This window comes from Monodon monoceros, unplaced genomic scaffold (assembly GCF_005190385.1).
Source record: "Monodon monoceros isolate NGI ecotype Baffin Bay Population unplaced genomic scaffold, NGI_Narwhal_1 Super_Scaffold_11, whole genome shotgun sequence".
Taxonomy (NCBI): Eukaryota; Metazoa; Chordata; class Mammalia; order Artiodactyla; family Monodontidae; genus Monodon; species Monodon monoceros.
In genome coordinates this window covers 60,147,151-60,169,706 of record NW_021703767.1, presented here as the reverse complement: position 1 = coordinate 60,169,706, position 22,556 = coordinate 60,147,151, and the positions used below count along the sequence as shown (strand labels likewise).

Here is a 22,556-nt window from a genome sequence, read left to right as displayed (position 1 = left end):
AGAAGAGAAATTGGAGGTGTTGGAAAGGGGAAGCATCATGAGTGAGGGCATAGAGGGAGTGGCAACTAAGATATTAAAGGTAAAAGTGGTCTGTGAAATTTACATGGCAGAAGAAACTTGTAGAAGAAAAATCTGAAGAACTTCAGATTCCATTCCAATTAAACTATTTAAATATAAAAGCACTAAATGGGGATTTCATAATAGCATTATGTGCCAATTTTTTTTAAAGATCCTCTTAGAACTTCATGTCTCATATCTGTGAATTATTTTCAAGTGTCTATTTTTAAATGTTCAGAATGGGTGCTACATTTTTTTAACTGTCAGAGTTAGAAAATATTTAACTTATAATAATTTTTTTTACTATAAAACTTTAGAGCAAAAAGTTCTTAGAGTAGGAAAGCACCTCAAGGAGCATCTAATCCAGCCCCTCATTTTACAGATGATAAAAGTAAGGCACAAAAAGGATAAACAACTGTCTCAAGTCATAAAGTTACGAGTAGCCAGTCCAGGACTAGAGCCTGGTCCTTTCGATGCTGAGTCAGATGCTTTTTCCTATAACATGCTGCTCCTAGTTAAATAGCATGTAGGTGATGGCTCCCTAAGACAGTCATGTTTTTCAGTTATATTGCAGTTGACTTCAGATGATGGTAGATGTAAAACAGGAGCAATAATGAACAAATAACAAGTTATGCTAGAAACATATAAGAAAGGAACTATTAGATACAAACTGTCCTTTATGCTGCTTTCCTACAGATCCCAGGCTCTCTGCATGTTGTTCTTTGTTCTAGAGATTGTTTTAGGAAATTGTTAGGTGATTTTGTTCAAAGAAGGTTGGAATAATAGAGGTGGAGAAAAAAGCTCAAAGGTAGCTACTATCAATACAAGCAGAAACCAAGAAATGTCAGTGGGATCGGGGGTGTCAGAAGAGCCAGGACCCTCTTTACCGTGCTCATCGGAGCCTCTCCCAGTTCCTCTGTGGACACCAAATACATAATTGTTGAATAATAGCTGAGTTAGTGGATGAATGAAGAGCTCAGTTGCTTCCTCTCCTGCAATTTAACTCCATAATATTCTCAAGCACTTTTTTCTAAATAGTGAGATCGAGGGATAGAGCGCATTTATTGTAAATGGGTTACTCATTGTAGCAACTAAACTCTTACCAGATTGACAAGACATAGGTGGTTCTTTGGCCCATCCACCTGGACATGGAAATCATTTGCTGTGTCTGTTTCTCAGATGTCAACTGTGTCCTTAGCCTCCAGCTCTTGAATCCACATTTGTTTTTGCCACTTGGGCTTTCCTCTTACTGGCTATGCAGGGCCCAGCCTTTTGGGCTTCTTTCTTTGCCTTCTTTCCTTTTTGTTCTTCCCACTTTCTCTCTGGAGCAACAACAGATCCCTCACTTCTTCTCATTCACGATTTAGCCACCATATTTTCTTTTTTATAAATTTATTTATTTATTTTTGGCTGCGTTGAGTCTTTGTTGCTGCACGCGGGCTCTCTCTAGTTGGCGGTGAGCGGGGGCTACTCCTCATTGCGGTGTGCAGGCTTCTCATTGCAGTGGCTTCTCTTGTTGCAGAGCATGGGCTCTAGGCACATGGGCTTCAGTAGTTGTGGCTCGCGGGCTCTAGAGTGCAGGCTCAGTAGTTGTGGCGCACAGGCTTAGTTGCTCCGCGGCATGTGGGATCTTCCCAGACCAGGGCTTGAACCCATGTCCCCTGCATTAGCAGGCAGATTCTTAACCACTGCGCCATCAGGGAAGTCCAGCCACCATATTTTCTTACTGAGCCTGTGCTCAGAGTCTCATTCCACTCCAAGGTCATCCATGTATTTCTTCTAAAAAATGTACCTTGCTTTCCCTAATAGGAATTTTTGTCCATCTCTTTTCTTTTAAAAGTAGTTATGGTAATGGTGTTATAAAATTTCAATACAATATTGTAATACAATTGCAACATTAACAAATATTCCCAAACTCTAACTAAGGATTCAGTCACTCAGGCAATACAACAAAATTCTGGTACACATGCTAAATTAGACCCTTGGACATGGTGGTATGGGAATTTGAACTGTATTTTTAAATTCTTTAGCATATTCATTTCTGAAAGTTGGCTCCAGATCTTTCATTCCTCCTCTCTCCCTTCTTCTCTCAATTTACAGCCAGCCCTAGACAAATTGGGAAGAAGCAGGGTTTGTTTCAACATCCTCTACCCACCCTTCCTGAGCCTTGGTACTCAGTACCAAATACTTTGGGCCTTTCCTGGAACAGGCTTTTATCTCTTCCCTGTGTCCCTCTATCCCCTCATGCTCTGTCTCCATACTCCTCAACTGATGTTATCCCTCCCAGGAAACTTATACATTAATAGGCATTGTCTGGAAACAGTGCCCAAAATGTAAGTGATGGGGATTTGAGGGTACAGTGGCAGGCCAGTAGAAAAACTGGCCCTATGATGTCCCTTAAACCATGGCATTCATTCATTCACTCATTCATTTATTCTGTTTGATAGCATATATTCAGTCAGTCAGCTTTACTGATGCTTACTGTGTACTAGACTTTTTTTGGCCATGCCATGAGGCATGCGGGATCTTAGTTCCCCAACCAGGGATTGATCCCGGGCCCCCTGCATTGGGAGTGTGGAGTCTTAACCACTGGACTGCCAGGGAAGTCCCTAGACTCTTTCTTAAGTACCAGCAGGGGTATTCCTGCCTTCTAGGAGTTTTCAGTCTAAGTGAAGAAGTTAAAAATTTACCCAAATACTAAAAATAATTGCAACAGAAGGCACAATAATATAAAAACTTAGGAGTGACATAGACTTGGCTATCATGCATTACAATCCCCCAAGCAGCTTTTTAAAAATAGAAATTCTTTGGTCCCATCTTCTGAGAGAGACAGATCGTGGCTAAGTAGAAGAGAGCACTTTTCAGTTTAGGGGAAAACTGGTAAACCAGCACATATGCAGCTTGTGTGGGAACAGGCTGGGGTGAACCCGCCAGGCTAGCCTAGGGGTGGGGAGACTGAATTGAAAAGAGATTGTCAGATATTCCCCATTCCCAGCACTCCTAATTTCAGCGTGCGTTAGGGCAGTCATTTATGGAGCACCTCTGTTAGTCACGGTCCATTGCCCTTCCCTCCGTGCTCACCTGGGTATCCAGTTGAGAGGCTAGAAATTGCATGGCATCTGAAGCTGATAAATCTCCTGGTATCTGCCAGAGAGGCAGGAGGACCAGACTTGCATTGACTGGCTCACTTTAAAACTCTTTAAAACAGAACTGTGTTATCTTCCACATTTTCCCTGGGGGGCTACCTGGTGCATTTCTGAATGCATTAGCTTATGCATTCCTATTCCTGCTGAACCTGCCCGTCCCAAATGCAGCTGTTTGCATCATTGCTATTTTTATGTTCTGTTCAGATTTCAGCACTCAATCAGATCAGTAGTATGTAGTTATTTATTTGTCATTTCTCATTTCCCTTTAAAAAATTCAAGACACTTTTTAGATATCTAGTAGTCTTGTTCTAAGATAGTGTTATTACCTTACATGTGAATTTGTTCTATATTTTCAGGTTCTTTTTAAAATTTAATTACATCTTTAAAAACAAAATCCTGTAGGATAGGCAGCATAGGGCTTGTTGTTGTTCTTAGAGTGGCACCATCTTCGAGGAGGAATTTAGATACTTTCAGCTGCTTGCCCAGTGTCCTATATCTAGTTGGTCTTGTTCTGACTCCTGTGTTTTAGAATGTGCATCAATAACTGAGTATCATTTGAGGTGTTGATTCTAAGCATCCTGGTTCATATTTAAATTCCTATTTAAACCTATATATCTTATATTCTTAGTTCTTTAGAGACAGTCTTTCTCTGCATGCAGTTGTATAATTATAATGATCAGTTTATAGACCCTTGCCAGAAATTCCCTGATTTCAGCTTGGAAACATATTGGGATAGGATGTTTTCCATAAAGAAACTCTGTCCTTCATTTTATGATTATCTGGGAACTGTGGAACCATTTCTTTGGGTTAGCATGCCCAAGTAAATCACATCTGACTAAGCTTTTAAGAAATTTAAGTGATTTTTCACTTTCAGAAATATTTGTGTTTTTAGTGTCATCATTTAAAAAGTATAGAAATGGGGACTTCCCTGGTGGCGCAGTGGTTGGGAGTCCACCTGCCAGTGCAGGGGACGTGGGTTTGAGCACTGATCCGGGAAGATCCCACATGTCACAGAGCAGCTAAGCCCGTGCGCCACAACTACTGAGCCTGCGTGCTGCAACTACTGAAGCCTGCGTGCCTAGAGCCCGTGCTCTGCAACAGGAGAAGCCACCGCAATAAGAAGCCTGCGCACCGCAGTGAAGAGCAGCCCCCACTCACGGCAATTAGAGAAAGCCCGTGTGCAGTAACGAAGACCCAACGCAGCCAAAAATAAATAAATAAAATAAATAACTTTATAAGTGCATCCATTCTTTAAAAAAAAGTATAGAAATGGACTTATCTGCAATATTGTCACTCTGCTGAAGTGAACTGCAAGCGAGCAAGAGTACAACCAGTCTTGTCTCTGGATCCCTAGTTTCTGTGTTCTTACCCTTCCCATGAACATAGATATCTTAAGTACATCTTCAAATCTCCTGCATGATCATGATAGAGAGGGCTCTAAACACAATAATTAACACGCAGTTTTTAACCCACCTTTTTTTTTTTTACTGTTTAGTCTTTTGTTATATTTACCAGAAATATTTTTCTCTTTGCCTTTTCATACTGTCCAAATAACCCTCTCCTTGTCAGTCAGAACTCCAGTGTGGCTTTTGGCTGTTTATGCTGTAAAAACATGAAATTAACTCATCAAGTAAATTTCACACTCCTCCTTCCTAAGCAGATTGATGTAAATCAAATTTTACATTAATCAGACAGAGCAACATATGTCTTCTAGTCTGTGGAAATACATGATTTCCACTTACTTGAGTAAAATGCCATCAGGTGTTTTGTTTGTTTCACTATTTAGACATTGATATTTTTGGAGCTTTGTTCTTACCCTGTGTTGCTACCTGATTTATTATTCTTATTTCTTTTAAAATTTTTATTTCAAGGCTATTCAGCCTCAGATACTTTCTTTTTTTCATCAAAGTAAAATATTATATATAGATGTTTATTACCACCTATATTGTATTTTTATTATAAAAACCATCAGTCAATCATATTTATTATCTATCATTGCATTAGAAAGAAGCAATTATATATAATGAAATATGCTCTTGGCAGAATTGCTGTTAGCATTTACCCTGAATTCTATTATTTCAGTCAACACTACTCTCACTAATTGGTTGTTTCACCCAGCTTCTCCGACATAATGTTAAATTCTGTGACTCTAGAGTAGTTTCAAGCTAAGGGTTTTAACTCATTAATGGGTCCTAAAATCAGGCTCAAGATGAGGCATATTTTTTGAAAAATAGAAAAGATTAGAAAAGAAACATTGGAGTACATCTCTGGTAGTAAGGGTGAATATCGTTTGGTGGAACCTTTGTTTCAATTATATATACTTTTGTTTCATGCACATGTACACACATCAACTTATTTTGAAGTCATAGTGTGACACTTTTTTCTTTAGGTGGCAGTCAAAAAAGGTTTAAAAGTCACTTAAGCATTTAAGAACTGTAGAAATGTTCTTCTGACTCATTGGCTTAAAATGTTACGATTTTTTTGATATGACCCCAAAAAGTCCATGAGGTGGGTTAAACATTATTTATGTTTAACAGAGATGGATATGCAAATAGTGTTGTAGAGACCTTATTCCAGTCATCTTTACAAGATAAAATCACGTAGGTATCTAAACAATCAGATCTTAAACCTCGAAACTGACCCCGGTTGCGACATAAGTTCCAAGCTCTACAGCTCACTTCTTCAGAGACAATAATCATCCACTTATAGATTGATCTCAGAAAGCTCTACACTTGAATTCTCAACTGGCTACCACAAACATGTCTCCTAATGGAGAGTCCCTTTGGGAGGGGAATGTAGCTGGCAGTTCCCAACTCCACTCAGGCACGTCCTCTAACATCATGAAGTTTCCAGGAATCAAAAGGAGCTCCTCCTTAGGAATAGAGTGAATCAGACCCCCTACTAGACTGTGAGTGAGTTCTCTGAGAGCAAGTGCCTTGTGTATGCCCTTCACACGTTTCTAATGTTCAACAAGTGTCTTCACAAAGCAGTTCTTCATTCGCTCAGTTTATGGCTTTGGTAAATGAGACCTTCTCTATGAGAGCCTTTCCCTGACCAAGTCCTTCTTTCACAAGATCCACCCTCATAATTTCATGTTGATTTTTATAAGTCTTATACTTAATTATTGACAATTCACTTGTTAAGTTTCGTTCCTTTCTTTTTCTCCCAAACCTCTTGTCTTCCTTAGATTTGCAAGTATAGCTGAATATCTCCCTCATGTATGCATATTTTTTAAAAGCAGTTATTTGAATACCTATTCTTTCTGCTCCTTCCCCTCCAAAAGCTCTCAGAAACTATTTTATGGTAATCAGAAAATTTAATATGCCTTTGTGATGTGATAGAACAGAACAGTCACTCTTCTGAAGCAATGCCTTGAGGTGCCAATGACTTCTATGAGCAGACCCTTTGCCTTGGGGAGCTTTATAAAATGATTCCTTTGAGCTTAAATAAAAGAATAAGCTGGAGCTAAAATGGAGCATTTCTGGGACTCCTTTGGACTTGTATTTCATTTATATTGTCAACCAAAAAGCAGTAAATGGCTTCTTTTTTTTAATGGAAGTGCTTTGCTTCTTAGAAAACAACAACTGGCCACTGACTATAACCGGAAACAAGTTCTCCGACACCATTTTGCAGAATGGCAGCATTGGCATCGTGCAGAGATCCAAAACAGAGAGCTGGCTGTTACAAAGGAGGAAACTAGGAAGAAAATGAATGAGCTGCTGAAGGCAGCATCACTAGGGAAACTCAGTGCAAACGTGTCATCAAGCATCAGTCTACTTGAGGAGGCAACAGCCATGGAGGATCCACCTAGAAATGGAGAGGTAAGTTGCTTTTCCTTTGCTTAGTCTTCCTGCTTTTGAGCTTTATACTTGTATAGCCTGGGGTATGTTAGCTGTTGTCAGGTTGCCTGGCCTGGGCTATCTAAAAGATGAGAGCTGCTACAGTGCACAAAGTTTATCTTTCAGTCAGTGTTGATTTTCTTGAAATGAATCCTCTTTTATAATCACATACAAACTGGTATAGTTGAAACTTGGTAAAGACGTAATATAGACAGGGAATTTAAAACAACTAAGCGAAAGACTCTTTCAGGAATAGATATATAAAGCATTGTTTACAACTCTTGAACACCTCTTATTTGATTGTCAGGCATTTCCTTTCTAAATGAGCTTGTGACTTATAAGACGGGAATGTTTAAGTTTTTATTTTCCTAATAAGAAGAATCTTATGTATTAATTGTAGCAATTTGGCAGGAGAAAATGACAGAGGAAAAAGAAAAGTAGGCAATAATTCTATCATTTAGAGATAACCACCAATAAATAACCACATGTTGAAGTATAGCCATCTTGTCTTTTCTCTATTCAGGCATATGCAGATTTTTCTCTTTAATGTTGTATTTAGCTTTTAAATTTTCTTCAGTAAAGTCATTTAGGATATCTAATCTGTCATAATACAGGAAAAGGAAGGTCATTTTTTTTTTTTTTTTTTTTTTTTCGGTATGCGGGCTTCTCACTGTTGTGGCCTCTCCTGTTGCGGAGCACAGGGTCTGGATGCGCAGGCTCAGTGGCCATGGCTCACGGGCCCAGCCGCTCCGCGGCATGTGGGATCATCCCGGACCGGGGCCCGAACCCGTGTCCCCCGCATCGGCAGGCAGACTCTCAACCACTGCGCCACCAGGGAAGCCCAAGGCCATGTATTTTTTCTTCCTTTTTTTTTAGTTGAAATACAGTTGATTTCCAATATTGTGTTAGTTTCAGGTATACAGCACAAGTGATTCAGTTATATATATATTTTTTTCAGATTATTTTCCATTATAGGTTATTACAAGATATTGCATATAGTTCCCTGTGCTATACAGTAAATCCTTGTTGCTTATCTGTTTTATATACAGTAATTTGTATCTATTAATCCCATACTCCTAATTTATCTCTCCCCCTTTCCTTTTCCCTTTGGTAACCATAAGTCTGTTTTCTATGTCTGTGACTCTATTTCAGTTTTGTATATACATTCATTTATATTATTTTTTAGATTCCACACATAAGTGATATCACGTAATATTTGTCTTTCTCTGTTTGATTTACTTCAGTTAGTATGATATTATCTAGGCCCATCCATGTTGCTGCAAATGGCAATATTTCATTCTTTTCTATGGCTGAGTAATAGTCCACTGTATATATATACACCACATCTTCTTAAACCAGTCGTCTGTTGATAGGCACTTGGGTTGTTTCCATGTCTTGGCTCTTGTAAATAGTGCTGCTATGAACATTGAGGTGTATGTATCTTTTCAAATTAGAGTTTTCATTTTTTCTGGATGTATGCCCAGGAGTGGGATTGCTGGATCTATATGGTAGCTCTATTTTTATTTTTTTAAGGAATCTCCGTACTGTTTTCCATAGTGGATGCACCAATTTACATTCCCACTGACAGTGTATAAGGATTCCCTTTTCTTCACACCCTCTCCAGCATTTATTATTTGTGGACTTTTTGATGATAGCTACTCTGACCAGTGTGAGGTGATACCTCATTGTGGTTTTGATTTGCATTTCTCTAATAATTAGTGATGCTGAGCATCTTTTCATGCGCCTGTTGGCCATCTGTATGTCTTTGGAAAAATGTTTATTTATGTCTTCTGCCCATTTTCTTTATTGGGTTGTTTGCTCTTTTGATATTGAGGTGTATGCATTGTTGTATATTTTGGTTATTAACTCCTTGTCAGTTGCATTGTTTGCAAATATTTTCTCCCATTCAGTGTGTTGTCTCTTCATTTTGTGGATGGTTTCCTTTGCTGTGCAAAAGCTTTTTAGTAGTTTGATTAGGTTTATTTTTGCTTTTATTTCTTTTGCTTTGGGAGCCTGATCTAAGATAATATTGCTATGATTTATGTCTAAGAATGTTTTGCCTATGTTCTCTTCTAGGAGTTTGATGATATCATGTCTTATATTTAGGTCTTTAAACCATTTTGAGTTTATTTTTGTATATGGTGTGAAGGAGTATTCTGATTTCACTGATTTACATGAGATTGTCCAGCTTTCCCAGCGCCACTTGCTGAAGAGACTTTTTTCTCCATTGTATATTCTTGCCTCTTTTGTCATAGATTAATTGACCGTAGGTGTGTGGGTTTATTTCTGGACTGTCTATTCTGTTCCATTGATCTGTATGTATGTTTTTGTGCCACTACCATGCTGTTTTGATTACTGTAGCTTTGTAGTATTGTCTGAAGTCTGGAAGTGTTATGCCTCCAGCTTTGTTTTTTTTCTTCAGGACTGCTTTGGCAATACTGGGTCTTTTGAGATTCCATATAAATTTTAGGATTATTAGTTATAGTTCTGTGGAAAATGTCATGAGTATTTTGATAGGGGTTGCATTTAATCTGTAGATAGCTTTGGGTAGTATGGCCTTTTTTTTTTTTTTTTTTTTGCGGTACGCGGGCCTCTCACTGTTGTGGCCTCTCCCATTGTGGAGCACAGGCTCTGGACACACAGTCTCAGCAGCCATGGCTCACGGGCCTAGCCGCTCTGCAGCATGTGGGATCTTCCTGGACCAGGGCACGAACATGTGTCCCCTGCATCGGCAGGCGGACTCTCAACCACTGCACCACCAGGGAAGCCCAGTATGGCCATTTTAATAGTATGAATTATTCCAATTCAAGAGCATGGGATATCTTTCCATTTCTTTGAATCACCTTCAGTTTCCTTTATCAGTGTTTTGTAGTTTTCAGTGTATAGGTCTTTCACTTCCTTGGTTAAGTTTATTCCTAGGTTTTTGGGGGTTTTTTTGGACACAACTTTATTTTATTTATTTATTTATTGAAGTATAGTTGATTTACAGTATTGTGCCAATATGATGTAATTTTAAATGGGATTTTCTTTTTTGCTTTCTTGTTCTGATATTTCATTGTTAGTATTAACAAATGCAACAGATTTATGTATGTTAATCTTGTATCCTGCTACCTTACTGAATTCCTTTTTTTTTTTTTTTTTTTGGCCATGCTACATGGCATGCGGGATCTTAGTTCCCCAATCAGGGATCAAACCCATGCCCCCTGCAGTGGAAGCACGGAGTTTTAACTACTGGACCTCCAGGGAAGTCCCCTTACTGAATTCATTTGTTAGTTCTAATAGTTTTTGTGTAGAGTCTTTATTGTTCTCTGTATAGAGAATCATGTCATCTGCAAATAGTGACAGTTTTACCTCTTCTCTTCCAATTTGGATACCTTTTATTTCTCTTTCTTGTTGATTGCTGTGGCTTGGACTTCCAATACTGTGTTGAATAGAAGTGGTGAGAGTGGGCATCCTTGTCTTGTTCCTGAATTTACTGGGAAGGCTTTCAGCTTTTCACCATTGAGTATTATATTGGCTATGGGTATATCATAAATGGCTTTTATTATGGTGAGATATGTTCCCTCTGTACCCACTTTGATGAGAATAGATTTTTCTACTTAATAATAACATAATCTGTTTTTCTAAAATTATTTTCTGCAATATAACGAGAATTTTCTGTGTCACTAAATCTACTTCTGCAACAGTAGTTCCCAACTGAGAGTATAACATAGAATCAGAATTTACTAAATCAGAATTCTACTAAATCAGAATTTCTGGGTGTGGGGCACCATACTTTTTTTAAAGTTCCACAGGTGAACCTGATGAATAACCCCCGGTTAAGGACTGTCATTCTGTATCTTTTTTAATGGCTGCATGAAATTCTATAATGAACCACGAGCTAGACTGTATACCTCCTTTTTCGTTGCTGGACATTTAAGTTGCTTCTAGTTTGCCACTATTATAAACAGAGCTTCAGTGAACAAGTAGCTAAGTCTTTGCACACATCCATAAGGCTTTACTTAGGATAAATACCTAAAAATAGAATGCATATTTTAAAGACTTTTACCAAATTGCCCTTCCAGGAAGGTTGTGTCAAAGAAGTACCTGTTTTCCTGCCTGATAACATATTTATCATTTTTGCCAAGTTGACAAGTAAAATATTTTTTGTGTTACTATTGCTTCAACATTTGCATTTTTTATTACTAGTGAGGTTAAACATTTTTTATATTTTCCATTTACATATATATATGTATCTGAAAATGGGTATAGAAAGATGAATAGTGATGCCTTTTATCCATTTTTATCCTTGAATATATAACTTTTTCTTGTTTATAGGGGCTCTTTATATTTTTAAGACTATTGATGCTTTTATTATTATATATTCTGCAGGTTTTTTTCATTGTTTTTTTTGTCTTTTTGGTTTATTTATGGTGTTTGGTACTATATACAGTTAAGTTTTGTTTTGTTTTGTTTTTAATTATTTGTCATATTTGAATACAAATAACTTTCCTAGTTATACATTTATTTTATTTATTTTTTTAACATCTTTATTGGAGTATAATTGCTTTACAATGGTGTGTTAGTCTCTGCTTTATAACAAAGTGAATCAGCTATGCATATACATATATCCCCATAACTCTTCCCTCTTGCGTCTCCCTCCCACCCTCCCTATCCCACCCCTCTAGGTGGTCACAAAGCACTGAGCTGATCTCCCTGTGCTATGCGGTTGCTTCCCACTAGCTATCTATTTTACATTTGATAGTGTATATAAGTCCATGCCACTCTCTCACTTTGTCCCAGCTTACCCTTCCCCCTCCCCATGTCCTCAAGTCCATTCTCTACGTCTGCATCTTTATTCCTGTGCTGCCCATAGGTTCTTCAGAACTACTTTTTTTTTTTAGATTCCATATATATGTGTTAGCATACGGTATTTGTTTTTCTCTTTCTGACTTACTTCACTCGTATGACAGTGTGTAGGTCCATCCACCTCACTACAAATAACTCAATTTCGTTTCTTTTTATGGCTGAGTAATATTCCATTGTACATGTGTGCCACATCTTCTTTATCCATTCATCTGTCGATGGACACTTAGGTTGCTTCCATGTCCTGGCTATTGTAAAGAGAGCTGCAATGAACATTGTGGTACATGACTCTTTTTGAATTATGGTTTTCTCAGGGTATATGCCCAGTAGTGGGGTTGCTGGGTCATATGGTAGTTCTATTTTTAGTTTTTTAAGGAACCTCCATACTGTTCTCCATAGTGGCTGTATCAATTTACATACCCACCAACAGTGCAAGAGGGTTCCCTTTTCTCCACACCCTCTCCAGCACTTATTGCTTGTAGATTTTTTGGTGATGGCCATTCTGTCTGGTGTGAGGTGATACCTCATTGTAGTTTTGATTTGCATTTCTCTAGTGATTACTGATGTTGAGCATCCTTTCATGTGGTTGTTGGCAATCTGTATATCTTCTTTGGAGGAATGTCTATTTAGGTCTTCTGCCCATTTTTGGATTGGGTTGTTTGATATTGAACTGCATGAGCTGCTTGTGAATTTTGGAGATTAACCCTTTGTCAGTTGCTTCATTTGCAAATATTTTCACCCATTCTGAGGGTTGTCTTTTTGCCTTGTTTATGGTTTCCTTTGCTGTGCAAAAGCTTTTAAGTTTCATTAGGTCCCATTTTTTTATTTTTGTTTTTATTTCCATTTCTCTAGGAGGTGGGTCAAAAAGGATCTTGCTGTGATTTATGTCACAGAGTGTTCTGCCTATGTTTTCCTCTAAGAGTTTGATAGTGTCTGGCCTTACATTTAGGTCTTTAATCCATTTTGAGTTTATTTTTGTGTGTGGTGTTAGGGAGTGTTCTAATTTCATTCTTTTACATTGTACATTTATTTTAAATTCTGTGCTCTAAGTTCAGAATTATTAATCTGTAGGGAAACCTATTTAACTCATTTTCTTAAGTTTTATTTTATATTGGAGTATCATTGATTAACAATGTTGTGTTAGTTTCAGGTGTACAGCAAAGTGATTTGGTTATACTTATACATGTATTGATTCTTTTTCAAATTCTTTTCCCATTTAAGTTATTACAAAATATTGAGCAGAGTTCCCTGTGCTATGCAGTAGGTCCTTGTTGGTTATCTGTTTAAATATAGCAGTGTGTTTATGTCAATCTCAAACTCCCAATCTATCCTTCCCCCAACCCTTCCCCTGCCACCTTCTACATAATGCCTTTAAGTATCAATACTTAACTCAAATGTGTGAAGTTAAATTGAACACTTGGATGATTCCCAGCCTTGCTTTTTATTGTGATTATTGTTATTACTGCCAGTAATTTAATTTAAGCTTAATTTAAGCTTAATTTAATTTAATTTAAGCTTAATTTAAGCTTAGTGTCTCAACAAAGGGGGATCATGAGGATGCTTATTTGGTCCCTTCCCCTAGGCAATTTATGTAACTTTATGTCAGTTAGATAATCTTGTTTCCATTGAGACCCAAGAGAATCTTATCGGTTCCACCCAATAGCTCTGTGGAACCTTTTACCTCACAAAGTTCCACTATTATCTTCAAACGGAAAATGTCAGCAGAAAATCTTTTGTTACCTGCATGAAACAGAAAACTTACTAAATGTATATATAATTTAGACTCAAGAGAAATGTCTCCAGATCTCTGAAGTCAAGACAAAAGATTTTATCAAGATAAAATTGTGAAAAATAGAGCAAATTAAAATAAAAGGCTATAATAGACTCTGTAGTTTACTGATAAATTCTGATCTTGTCCAGAGTATATAGTGTAACATGAACAAATGACAATATAAAATCTATAGTTAGATGTTCATTAATTGTACAGTCACAGGAACGCATAAACCCATATCTTATACCTTGAAATTTTTTGAAATTATCAGTTAGCTAATAGGTGATTTTCTCTAATTGAGCCAGACTGTTCAGTCCTGTTCTATTAAGTACAGTCTGTACCATTAAGATTTTCTTTCGTTCTCTTATTTTCACCTTAAAAAGTTACCATGATCCAAAAGAAATCTTGTTGCTGTACTCAAGGCTTTTACAGTCTTGCTGGGTTAATAATGTATCATTACCACAAAGTTTAAAAGGGCCTAAAACACAAACCCTGCTTGACGCTAAATTGCTTAAGCAGGTGTTCTCATGAATAAATGTCCACTGACATTTCTGAAATAAAAGATATTTTTTAAAATATTTAACATTTCAGAGCTTCCATATATCACATCTTTCACTTTGGCTGAGTCTATGGAAAATATTTCCATCATTCTGAAAAATATCTTTGAGTTCCCAAATATGGCGCCCTGTTAGAGCTAGAAGCTTCTAAGATAATAAGACAGTTCACAGTACTTTTTTTCCTTACACCACTGCAGGTGACAGAATCAAAAACTGATCAGAGCTTAGAGCATGGAATCAAACTATTCTTGAAGAAACATTTTAACTGTGACATCATTTTAGCCAGGATAAATTTTTCTGATTAAGAATTCTGCATCTTTCCCATCTGTATAGAATTTGTAATTGAGTATGACACCTCAGTGTGTTAAATGAGATTTATGTGATAAAGCTTTGAAAACTATTAAGCCATATGCTAATACAAAATATTATTAGGTAGCATTATTCTTATATAATGCAGATGTTTGCCCAGTGATCGTGGGCTTGCAAATATTTCCCATAAATAAATTGTTTGGGAATAGCTGGATTAAAGCTGTATGCTTTAATCTAGGCCTTGATCCTGAAATAGACAAAAACCCTGTGATTAATTTACTGGTGGCAAGAGAGACATTGAAAGAGCTCTTATTAAAGAGCTATTGTTAGGGAGGGTGGGAGGGAGGGAGACGCACGAGGGAAGAGATATGGGAACATATGTATATGTATAACTGATTCACTTTGTTATAAAGCAGAAACTAACACACCATTGTAAAGCAATTACACTCCAATAAAGATGTAAAAAATAAATAAAAATAAAAAATAAAGAGCTATTGTTATTATTAAAGAGCTATTATTGATTTGTAAAGTTATTCCTTAGTTTTCAAACATTCTTGAGAAACAGTATATACTTTGCCACAATATTTTCAATTTCCTGCAAAATTCAGGGTCAGTTCATGCAGATTAAATTCCTGGAATATATATCTGGAGTAATCATGCCTAATTCACAAACAAACTATCCAAATTAGATATTTCTAAGAGCACATTTTTCCGATTCCACATATCCTGGCCATGGCAGTGGTTCGTATGATTGTACCCACTCTTCCACCAGCTTCTGTGGTGAGCAGCAGGGCACGTTCTAAGAGTGACTCACAGAGCTAAGGCTGGTGGCTTCTGAGATGGTCAGGCCAGGAGCACAGGGCAGCTCTGGCTGGGGTGCAGGGCAGTTGTGCCATTAAACAGAACAGTGCTGACCAGGTAGAGTTGGATCTCACCAGTACAGTCCTTTAAATAGCTGAGCTATCACACGTTCCTTCTCTCTCAGGCGGCTGCCGTCCCCTCTTTGTGGGAAAAGCCTCCCTTGGGGACCAATGGTTATGTGCCCAGCCCCCACCTAGGAAGACCAACAAAGGACATCTTGCAGGTTCCCCTCCAGAATGTCCCTCTGGATACATCTGACACTAAACCGCACAAGGCCCTAGAGGCTGAGCCCTCCCAACAGCCTGGCAACAAAGAGAAGCTCAGAACCAGCAGCCAGAAAGCAGAACCTATGTGCATGGGTCATTTCCATAACCGCCACATCTTCCAGCAACAGCTGATTGAAAAGCAGAAGAAGAAACTTCAGGAACAGCAGAAAACAATTCTGGAGCTGAGGGAAAACCAGCGGCTGGCAGAGGCTCGGCGGGCAGCAGGGCATGCTGACACACAGAGCTGCCTACTCTCAAACCCCAGAGAAGATGAACGAAAAAGAACCTGCCAGGTGCTTCCAAAGTATGTCCATTGTATCAGAGCACTCTTTGGACTCTTTATTTGGGGTTTTTTACTTTGTGATCGAAAGGCTCCTGAACTTTACCCAGCATCCAGACTCTATAATTACTCCTTTTCTTTTACTGTGCACTCGCAAAGCAGAGAATCCCCGTGCATGGTGATTGGTATGTGACAGGTACCAAAACGTATGTAAGGCAAGTGGCTGCCTATAAGGATCCCGTTATATAGTTAGCATTTGTATGGTGGCTGCCTTTGTCTGAGGAGCTCTGTCTATACTATAGCAGTACTATACCAGTAAAAGAGAAAAATGCTTACTTGCTCTAACTCAATTTCTGGATTTCTGAGTATGTTTAGGGCTGAGAACAAGGTCAGACAATATCAGGTCCAAATGGAGCAGCCCTTGGTTATGGCCAGTTACCTAGCTTAAGTCTGTAGTTGTTTGAGATAAAAGTAAACATCTTTGAGCCTAGAATTAGAGTCCAAATTTCTCAAAAGCTATTTAAGATGGTTTTAGACATGCTTGTGACATACTCAGTATGTGTGATAAATGGTAGGATAAGAAGTGGGTGATGTATTGATTTGAAGCACTGGGATGGGAATCAGAGCGCCTGACTCACATTGTAGACTCAGGCCTATCACTCGACCTTTCCACACCTCATTACACCAATTTACTGAATGGGTATAATAATACATAGTTATTTCAGAAAGTGAGGATTAATTAACGTTTGTAAAAGGTGTTGAGTTCCTCAGATGCAAGGGCTTTGAATGAAGCTGGTCATTGGTCTGAATTCTGTTCCTTTTTTTTTCCCGCAGTTCACCTGTTGCTTCTCCTGGGACTGAAGGTAGTAGAAGTGACTCCCGAAGTTCTCTGTCTGGACCCAGAAGGAATCCAAGGCAGCTGATGGCACCCCATCCCATACTGAAAGGCAGGGCTGTCTTGGTGGGGCCTTGGTTGTGGTTATCTTTCCTCTTGGAGTAGAATGTGTTGGGACTGAATCCTGGCAACTCTTGGGTTTTGAGACTCGGCAGAACCTAGTCAAAGTCTAAGATGGGTAGACACATGAGAAGTGGATACACCAGAGAACGCCACGACTTTTTCCTACCCTTTTTGCCAAACTTTCTAGTCTTCCTAGCCAATACAAAAACAAACAAACAAAACATTGCTGAAAGGTTTAAGCATTTTTCTGTAATTTGGATTGTGATTTTAGAAATGGAACAATTACACAAATAAAAAATTCCATGTAGCTGCTAAGAATAAACCTGATAAAGATCACCTATCACTGTACTTTGTTAACATTAAAATATTGATCAGTTTACAGCAATCCACATCAAGTTATTACATCATTTTATAATGGGTTGTGCCTTGATGATAGGCTTTTAGAATGAAATCCACAAACCAGACATTTAAAAAAACATTTTTTTTATTGAGGTATAGTTGTTTTACGATGTTGTATTAGTTTCTACTGTACAGTGGAGTGAAGAGTTCCCTGTGCTATACAGCAGGTTCTTATTAGTTACCTATTTTATACATATTAGTGTATATATGTCAATCCCAATCTCCCAATTCATCACACCCCCTGCCACTTTCCCCCCTTGGTGTCCATACATTTGTTCCCTACATCCATGTCTCTATTTCTGCCTTGCAAACCGGCTCATCTATACCATTTTTCTAGATTCCACATATATGCATTGATATATATTTGTTTTTCTCTTTCTGACTTACTTCACTCTGTATGACAGTCTTTAGGTCCATCCACGTCTCTACAAATCAAACCAGACATTTTAATAACATTCTTGATGTGCATAGAAATCATTATTTAAACCAAACCATACTATGAGAACAGAAGTATTCCTTAGAACCCCCCTAGTGAATCTGCCAGTTGTTTTTACTCTGTACTTAGTCATGCACTGAACATATGTTTATATGAAGTGGTAGGCATTTTGACAATTACATTGTGGTTTGTAAATCTGATCTTTCATCTATGGTAAGATTGCTGCCCTAACAGGAAGTGATGTCACCTGAAGGACACTGTGCCTGAAGTCCATCCCTGTTAATGAAGAAATCAGCCATCTTTACATTGACTCTCTTCCAGGTCAGCAGTTTATGCCCTCTTTGTCCACCAGTGAGGATGCTCAGGAAATGCCCAGTTTGGTGTGATTATTTTTAAAAAATTATTATCCGATCAAAGACTTTGCATGTTTTAGAACACCTGGTTACTTTTCAAGTAGTCTTTAATGACTGGCTCTAGAAAAGATGGAAAAAGGCCATATTACCACAGACTCTGCCTCTCGGGGCTCTCTCACTTTAATCCTCTAGTCTATTTCTGCCCCCTTAAAGAGAGTCTCATTCCTGCCATCTGTGCCAAACCCACTATTCTTTTTCCAGCAAAGCAGACACTTAATATCTGTAAGAAATAGCCTGGTGAGATTTTTGTTTATTAATTCTTGAAACTTGGACTTAAATTTTCTTCTCTGTAACATAGCACAAGGAACCGAAAGTAACCATTGGCTGACTTAGGTGAGCAGAACTTGATACTCTTCCCACCCATGCCCCCCTGCCTATGAAACCCCAACTGGTTACAGAGTCGTATTGTCAAGCCATCTTGCACATTTGCTTGTTTTGGATGGATATTTAATAGACTGTCAAGAACAGGAGTCTGACACTTGAATTCATTCAGATGCCAGTTCTTCAGATGCCTAGTACGATTCCATTTCCTGTCCATCTGGATATCCAGGCCTTAAAGCTAGTTTAAAAATGTAATCATTATGACCCCAAACTTCAGTTTGTTTGTTGTCATTGTTGTTACATATACAGACATATGTATAGTGACTTAGGAAAAAGTAGCAAACTCAGTGGGATCTGAGGAGTGATTCTATTCTCAGAGTATTTGTTAGATGTAATTAAAGTTTTCTACATTCATTAAAAGAATTATCAGATTAAAATTCTGGTTTCTGGGTTTCACGTACTAAAAGTATCATCAAGACAGATTATCTTGTTTAAACCAGTGAACAGTTATTCTAATAGAAATGTGAACAAAAACATAATCTGCAAATTGTTCATCATTGCTGAGGATGGGATTGTAGGTCTTTAACTTGTAGGGCGTGTGTGTGTGTGTGTGTGTGTGTGTGTGTGTGTGTGTGTATACCTACAGTTTTTGTAATTATATATATATTTTTTTAATTTTATTTATTTGTTTGTTTATGTATTTTGACTGCTTTGGTTCTTTGTTGCTGTGCACGGCTTTCTCTAGTTGCTGCGAGCGGGGGCTACTCTTCGTTGTGGTGCGCGGGCTTCTCATTGCGGTGGCTTCTCTTGTTGCAGGGCACGGGCTCCAGGTGCATGGCTTCAGTAGTTGTGGCACGTGGGCTCAGTAGTTGTTGCTTGTGGGCTCTAGAGTGCAGGCTCAGTAGTTGTGGCACACGGACCTAGTTGCTCCACGGCATGTGGGATCTTCCCGGACCAGGGCTCGAACCTGTACATGCCCCCTGCATTGGCAGGCGGATTCTCAACCACTGCACCACCAGGGAAGCCCTGTAATTATATTTTTATATAAATTTTATGCACACACATATATTTCTGAGATTGTGAACATTCAACTTAAAAGAAAACTTTTAACAATAACACTAAATTTTACTATAAAATGGAGACATTTCTTTTGCAGCATTCCTTATATTTTTTATATTGGATCTCCATTACTATTTTCTAGCCATGGAAGAGAGAGCAGTTCAGCGAGCTGAACGTAGGCGGATCTTGGCAGAGAGGAAGAAAAAAAAAGAAGAGGAGAAATTGGTAATAAATCAAGAATGCAAAGTGAAGCAAGAAAAAGGATTTGTATAGGTCTTTATTAAAAGATGAAACCTAGCTTGTTTAAGACCGTTAAGGCAATAGTGTAACACCAACTTTGGATATGGCTTTTTGCCTCCTGGCCTGAACTCTGTGATAATTTTAGGAAAATGAAGGGAAAAAACATCAGCATCATTAGTATAGCAGGAAGGAAATATTATGAAAGTTGTTGGGAGCTGGCAACTTAGGAGATTTACACATAACCAAGACTAATGTGTTACAGGTAAATGTCCAACCTGATAAGTTTACAAAGGTGAGTAATTCTTATCTTCCAAAGTTTTGACCTGGACTGCCAGAAGTAAATTTTGTACCTACTAAGAAAAAATAAATAGTTCTAACAGCTTTGGGGTTTTTTGGTGAAATGGAAGAAAAATTTTTCTTACGCTATATATAATTTGGACCTAGTATTTCATAAATGAAAATAAGAACTAAAAACTAATCATTTTGTAATGAAAAGTTAATGGTCTTATTCATGCTTAGTCTCATCTTCCCAAGTAGAAGAGAATTCTTTTGGAGAAACATTTAGGTTACACTACTGACCACCTGCTGGTCAGGCTTTCTACTTTTAACACAAAGCGCAGGCTTCTTCCAGAGACTGGGCGAGCACTGTGGTAGATACTTGACTTTCCTCAACATAAAAGATCTTATTTCCACACAAATTGAGGGTTCTGATTTTTACAAATTCTAATCTTGATCAGGCCCAGTTAAAGGCCCAAGAGGAGGAGCGTCGGAAGAGGGAGGCAGAAGAAAAGGAGGCTCAGCTTGAGAAAAAACGAGAAGAGAAGAGACTGAAGAAAATGGTTAGTAGTTTCTATTTGGTCAGCCACCTGTCCTTTGAAGCCTGTTGTGTGCAATCCTGTGGTCCTGTGCACCTTCCCTCCGGAGAACTTCAGTCTAGAACACTCTTCTCTCGCCTCCACCCTTTCTCTACCTTATTTAATGAAAATTTATTCATTCCTCAGATCTTAACTCAACATGGTTAGCCTTTCCTGCCTTGTCCCACCTTCCTCTCTACCCAGAGTTAGCTTAGGTCCCCCTTTATGGACTCTGAGTATATCTTCTTCAAAGTACTACCAGGGCTTATAATTATGTATCTGTTTCTTGATTATCTTATTCATTTCTGTATCCCCAACTAAACTGTAATCTCCCTAAGAATAAAGGGAGCGCTCAGATGTTACTCACTATTGAACTGGCTAGTGGTAGAAACTCAGAAAATCTACTGAATGGATGAAAAATGAATGGACAAACAAATGAACAAATGGAAGAAAATACAGAAGAAGTAAGAGATAAAGCTCTTACTTTCAAGGTTATTAAATTCTAGTTGGAAAGATAAGGCCTAAAAATACACACCTGTCAGAGAGAATATAGTACAAGCATATGCTGTCCTGTGCCTCACAGACCAAAAGAGATCAAGAGAGTTATATGAACAGGGCCAGATCCATGAAGATTTTACAGGAATCAGAAGTATTTTCACAGAAGAAGGATTTGAATTGGAAACTGTATTAGTCAGGGTTCTCCAGTGAAACACAACCAATAAGATATATGTATATGAAGAGATTTATTATGAGGAACTGGCTCACAGGATTATGGAGGTGAGAAGTCCCAGGAGCTGCTGTCTGCAAGCTGAAGACCTAGGAAAGCTGGTAATTCCAGTAATTCCAGTCCAAGTCCAAAGGCCTGAAACCAGAGGAGCCAGTGGTATAATTCCCAGTTCAAGGGCAGGAGAAGACCAATATCCCAGCTCAACAGGCAGGCAAGAAGCAAAAAACAGGCAAATTCCTCCCTCCTCTGCCTTTTTGTCCTCTTCAGGCCCTCAAAGGACTTGATAATGCCCACCCACATTTGGGAGGGCAGCCTGCTTTACTGAGTCAGCAGATTCAAAGGCTAATCTCGCCTGGAAACAGCCCCACAGACACACCCAGAAATGTTTAATCTGGGAACCCTGTGGAACAGTCAAGTTGACACATAAAATCATAAGTCCATGCCTTATCAACTTGGCACCCACAGACATCTCCCTAAACCATACCTAGTCTCCAAATAAACAACAAGATCATAATTCTGCCTAACATGATACAACTATCCTGCATACAACTGAACATGAACACCCCTTCCCCAGAAGAAGAGGTAAAGTCCTTGAATGATGTTTATTCTTCTCCTTGCTAACCACGACACAAAGTCAATACATCTTATGTTACATGATTAGGGAATAAGAGTGGAAAGAAAACAAGATACATATACACACAAACATATTCATAGCAAAATAAGAAGGGAATACTCATGACCATTACAGTCTTCATTTCTGTAACCGGTCAAGTTGATGTAGCTGGTACTTATAGTTACCTTCTTCCACTACCCACTCTATCCTTTGTCTTCAGCAAGCATCACTGCTAATCATGGGATGACCTGAACCTTCACTCCTGAAAGGTCTGGCCCGTTAGTAGTCCAGCATGGATTGGGTTGTAGTTTTCCTTTCACCTTAATCACAGGGCATGGTAATACTAAGAGATACCCTAAGGGGTCTCCTATAGTCCAGGAATACTCTTCCTCACCTCCATTGTGGAGTAGTAGTCCTATTGCCCCTAGTAGCCGGGGTCAGTCACCCCAGCCAGCACTTCCTTTTTTACCTGTTGATTCAGAGGCATGAGGTACCCACAATGATTAGGTGGCATTCTTTCCAGTTCAGTGGAATCATTTTATGTCTCCTTGTGGAAGCATTTCCCCATTTGGAACCAAGACCTCTAGGCCAACAGAACATAAATT

The 22,556-nt window shown here is 38.5% G+C and overlaps 1 protein-coding gene across 8 annotated transcripts in view; it reads left to right on the top strand.

Moving 5' to 3' along the window:
• The window catches only part of CCDC191 (coiled-coil domain containing 191), a 103,605-nt gene that overhangs the window by 46,004 nt on the left and 35,045 nt on the right, over positions 1 to 22,556 (top strand). For 3 of the 8 annotated variants that reach the window (XM_029214462.1, XM_029214460.1, XM_029214465.1), the window contains 6 exons: positions 6,778 to 7,024; positions 15,510 to 15,955; positions 16,766 to 16,878; positions 19,660 to 19,742; positions 20,020 to 20,049; positions 20,495 to 20,596. In XM_029214462.1, coding sequence (XP_029070295.1) covers positions 6,778 to 7,024; positions 15,510 to 15,955; positions 16,766 to 16,878; positions 19,660 to 19,742; positions 20,020 to 20,049; positions 20,495 to 20,596 — 1,021 coding nt within the window. The remainder of the gene's footprint in view (positions 1 to 6,777; positions 7,025 to 15,509; positions 15,956 to 16,765; positions 16,879 to 19,659; positions 19,743 to 20,019; positions 20,050 to 20,494; positions 20,597 to 22,556) is intronic. The other 5 variants (XM_029214466.1, XM_029214464.1, XM_029214461.1 and 2 more) reach the window with 3 other exon arrangements.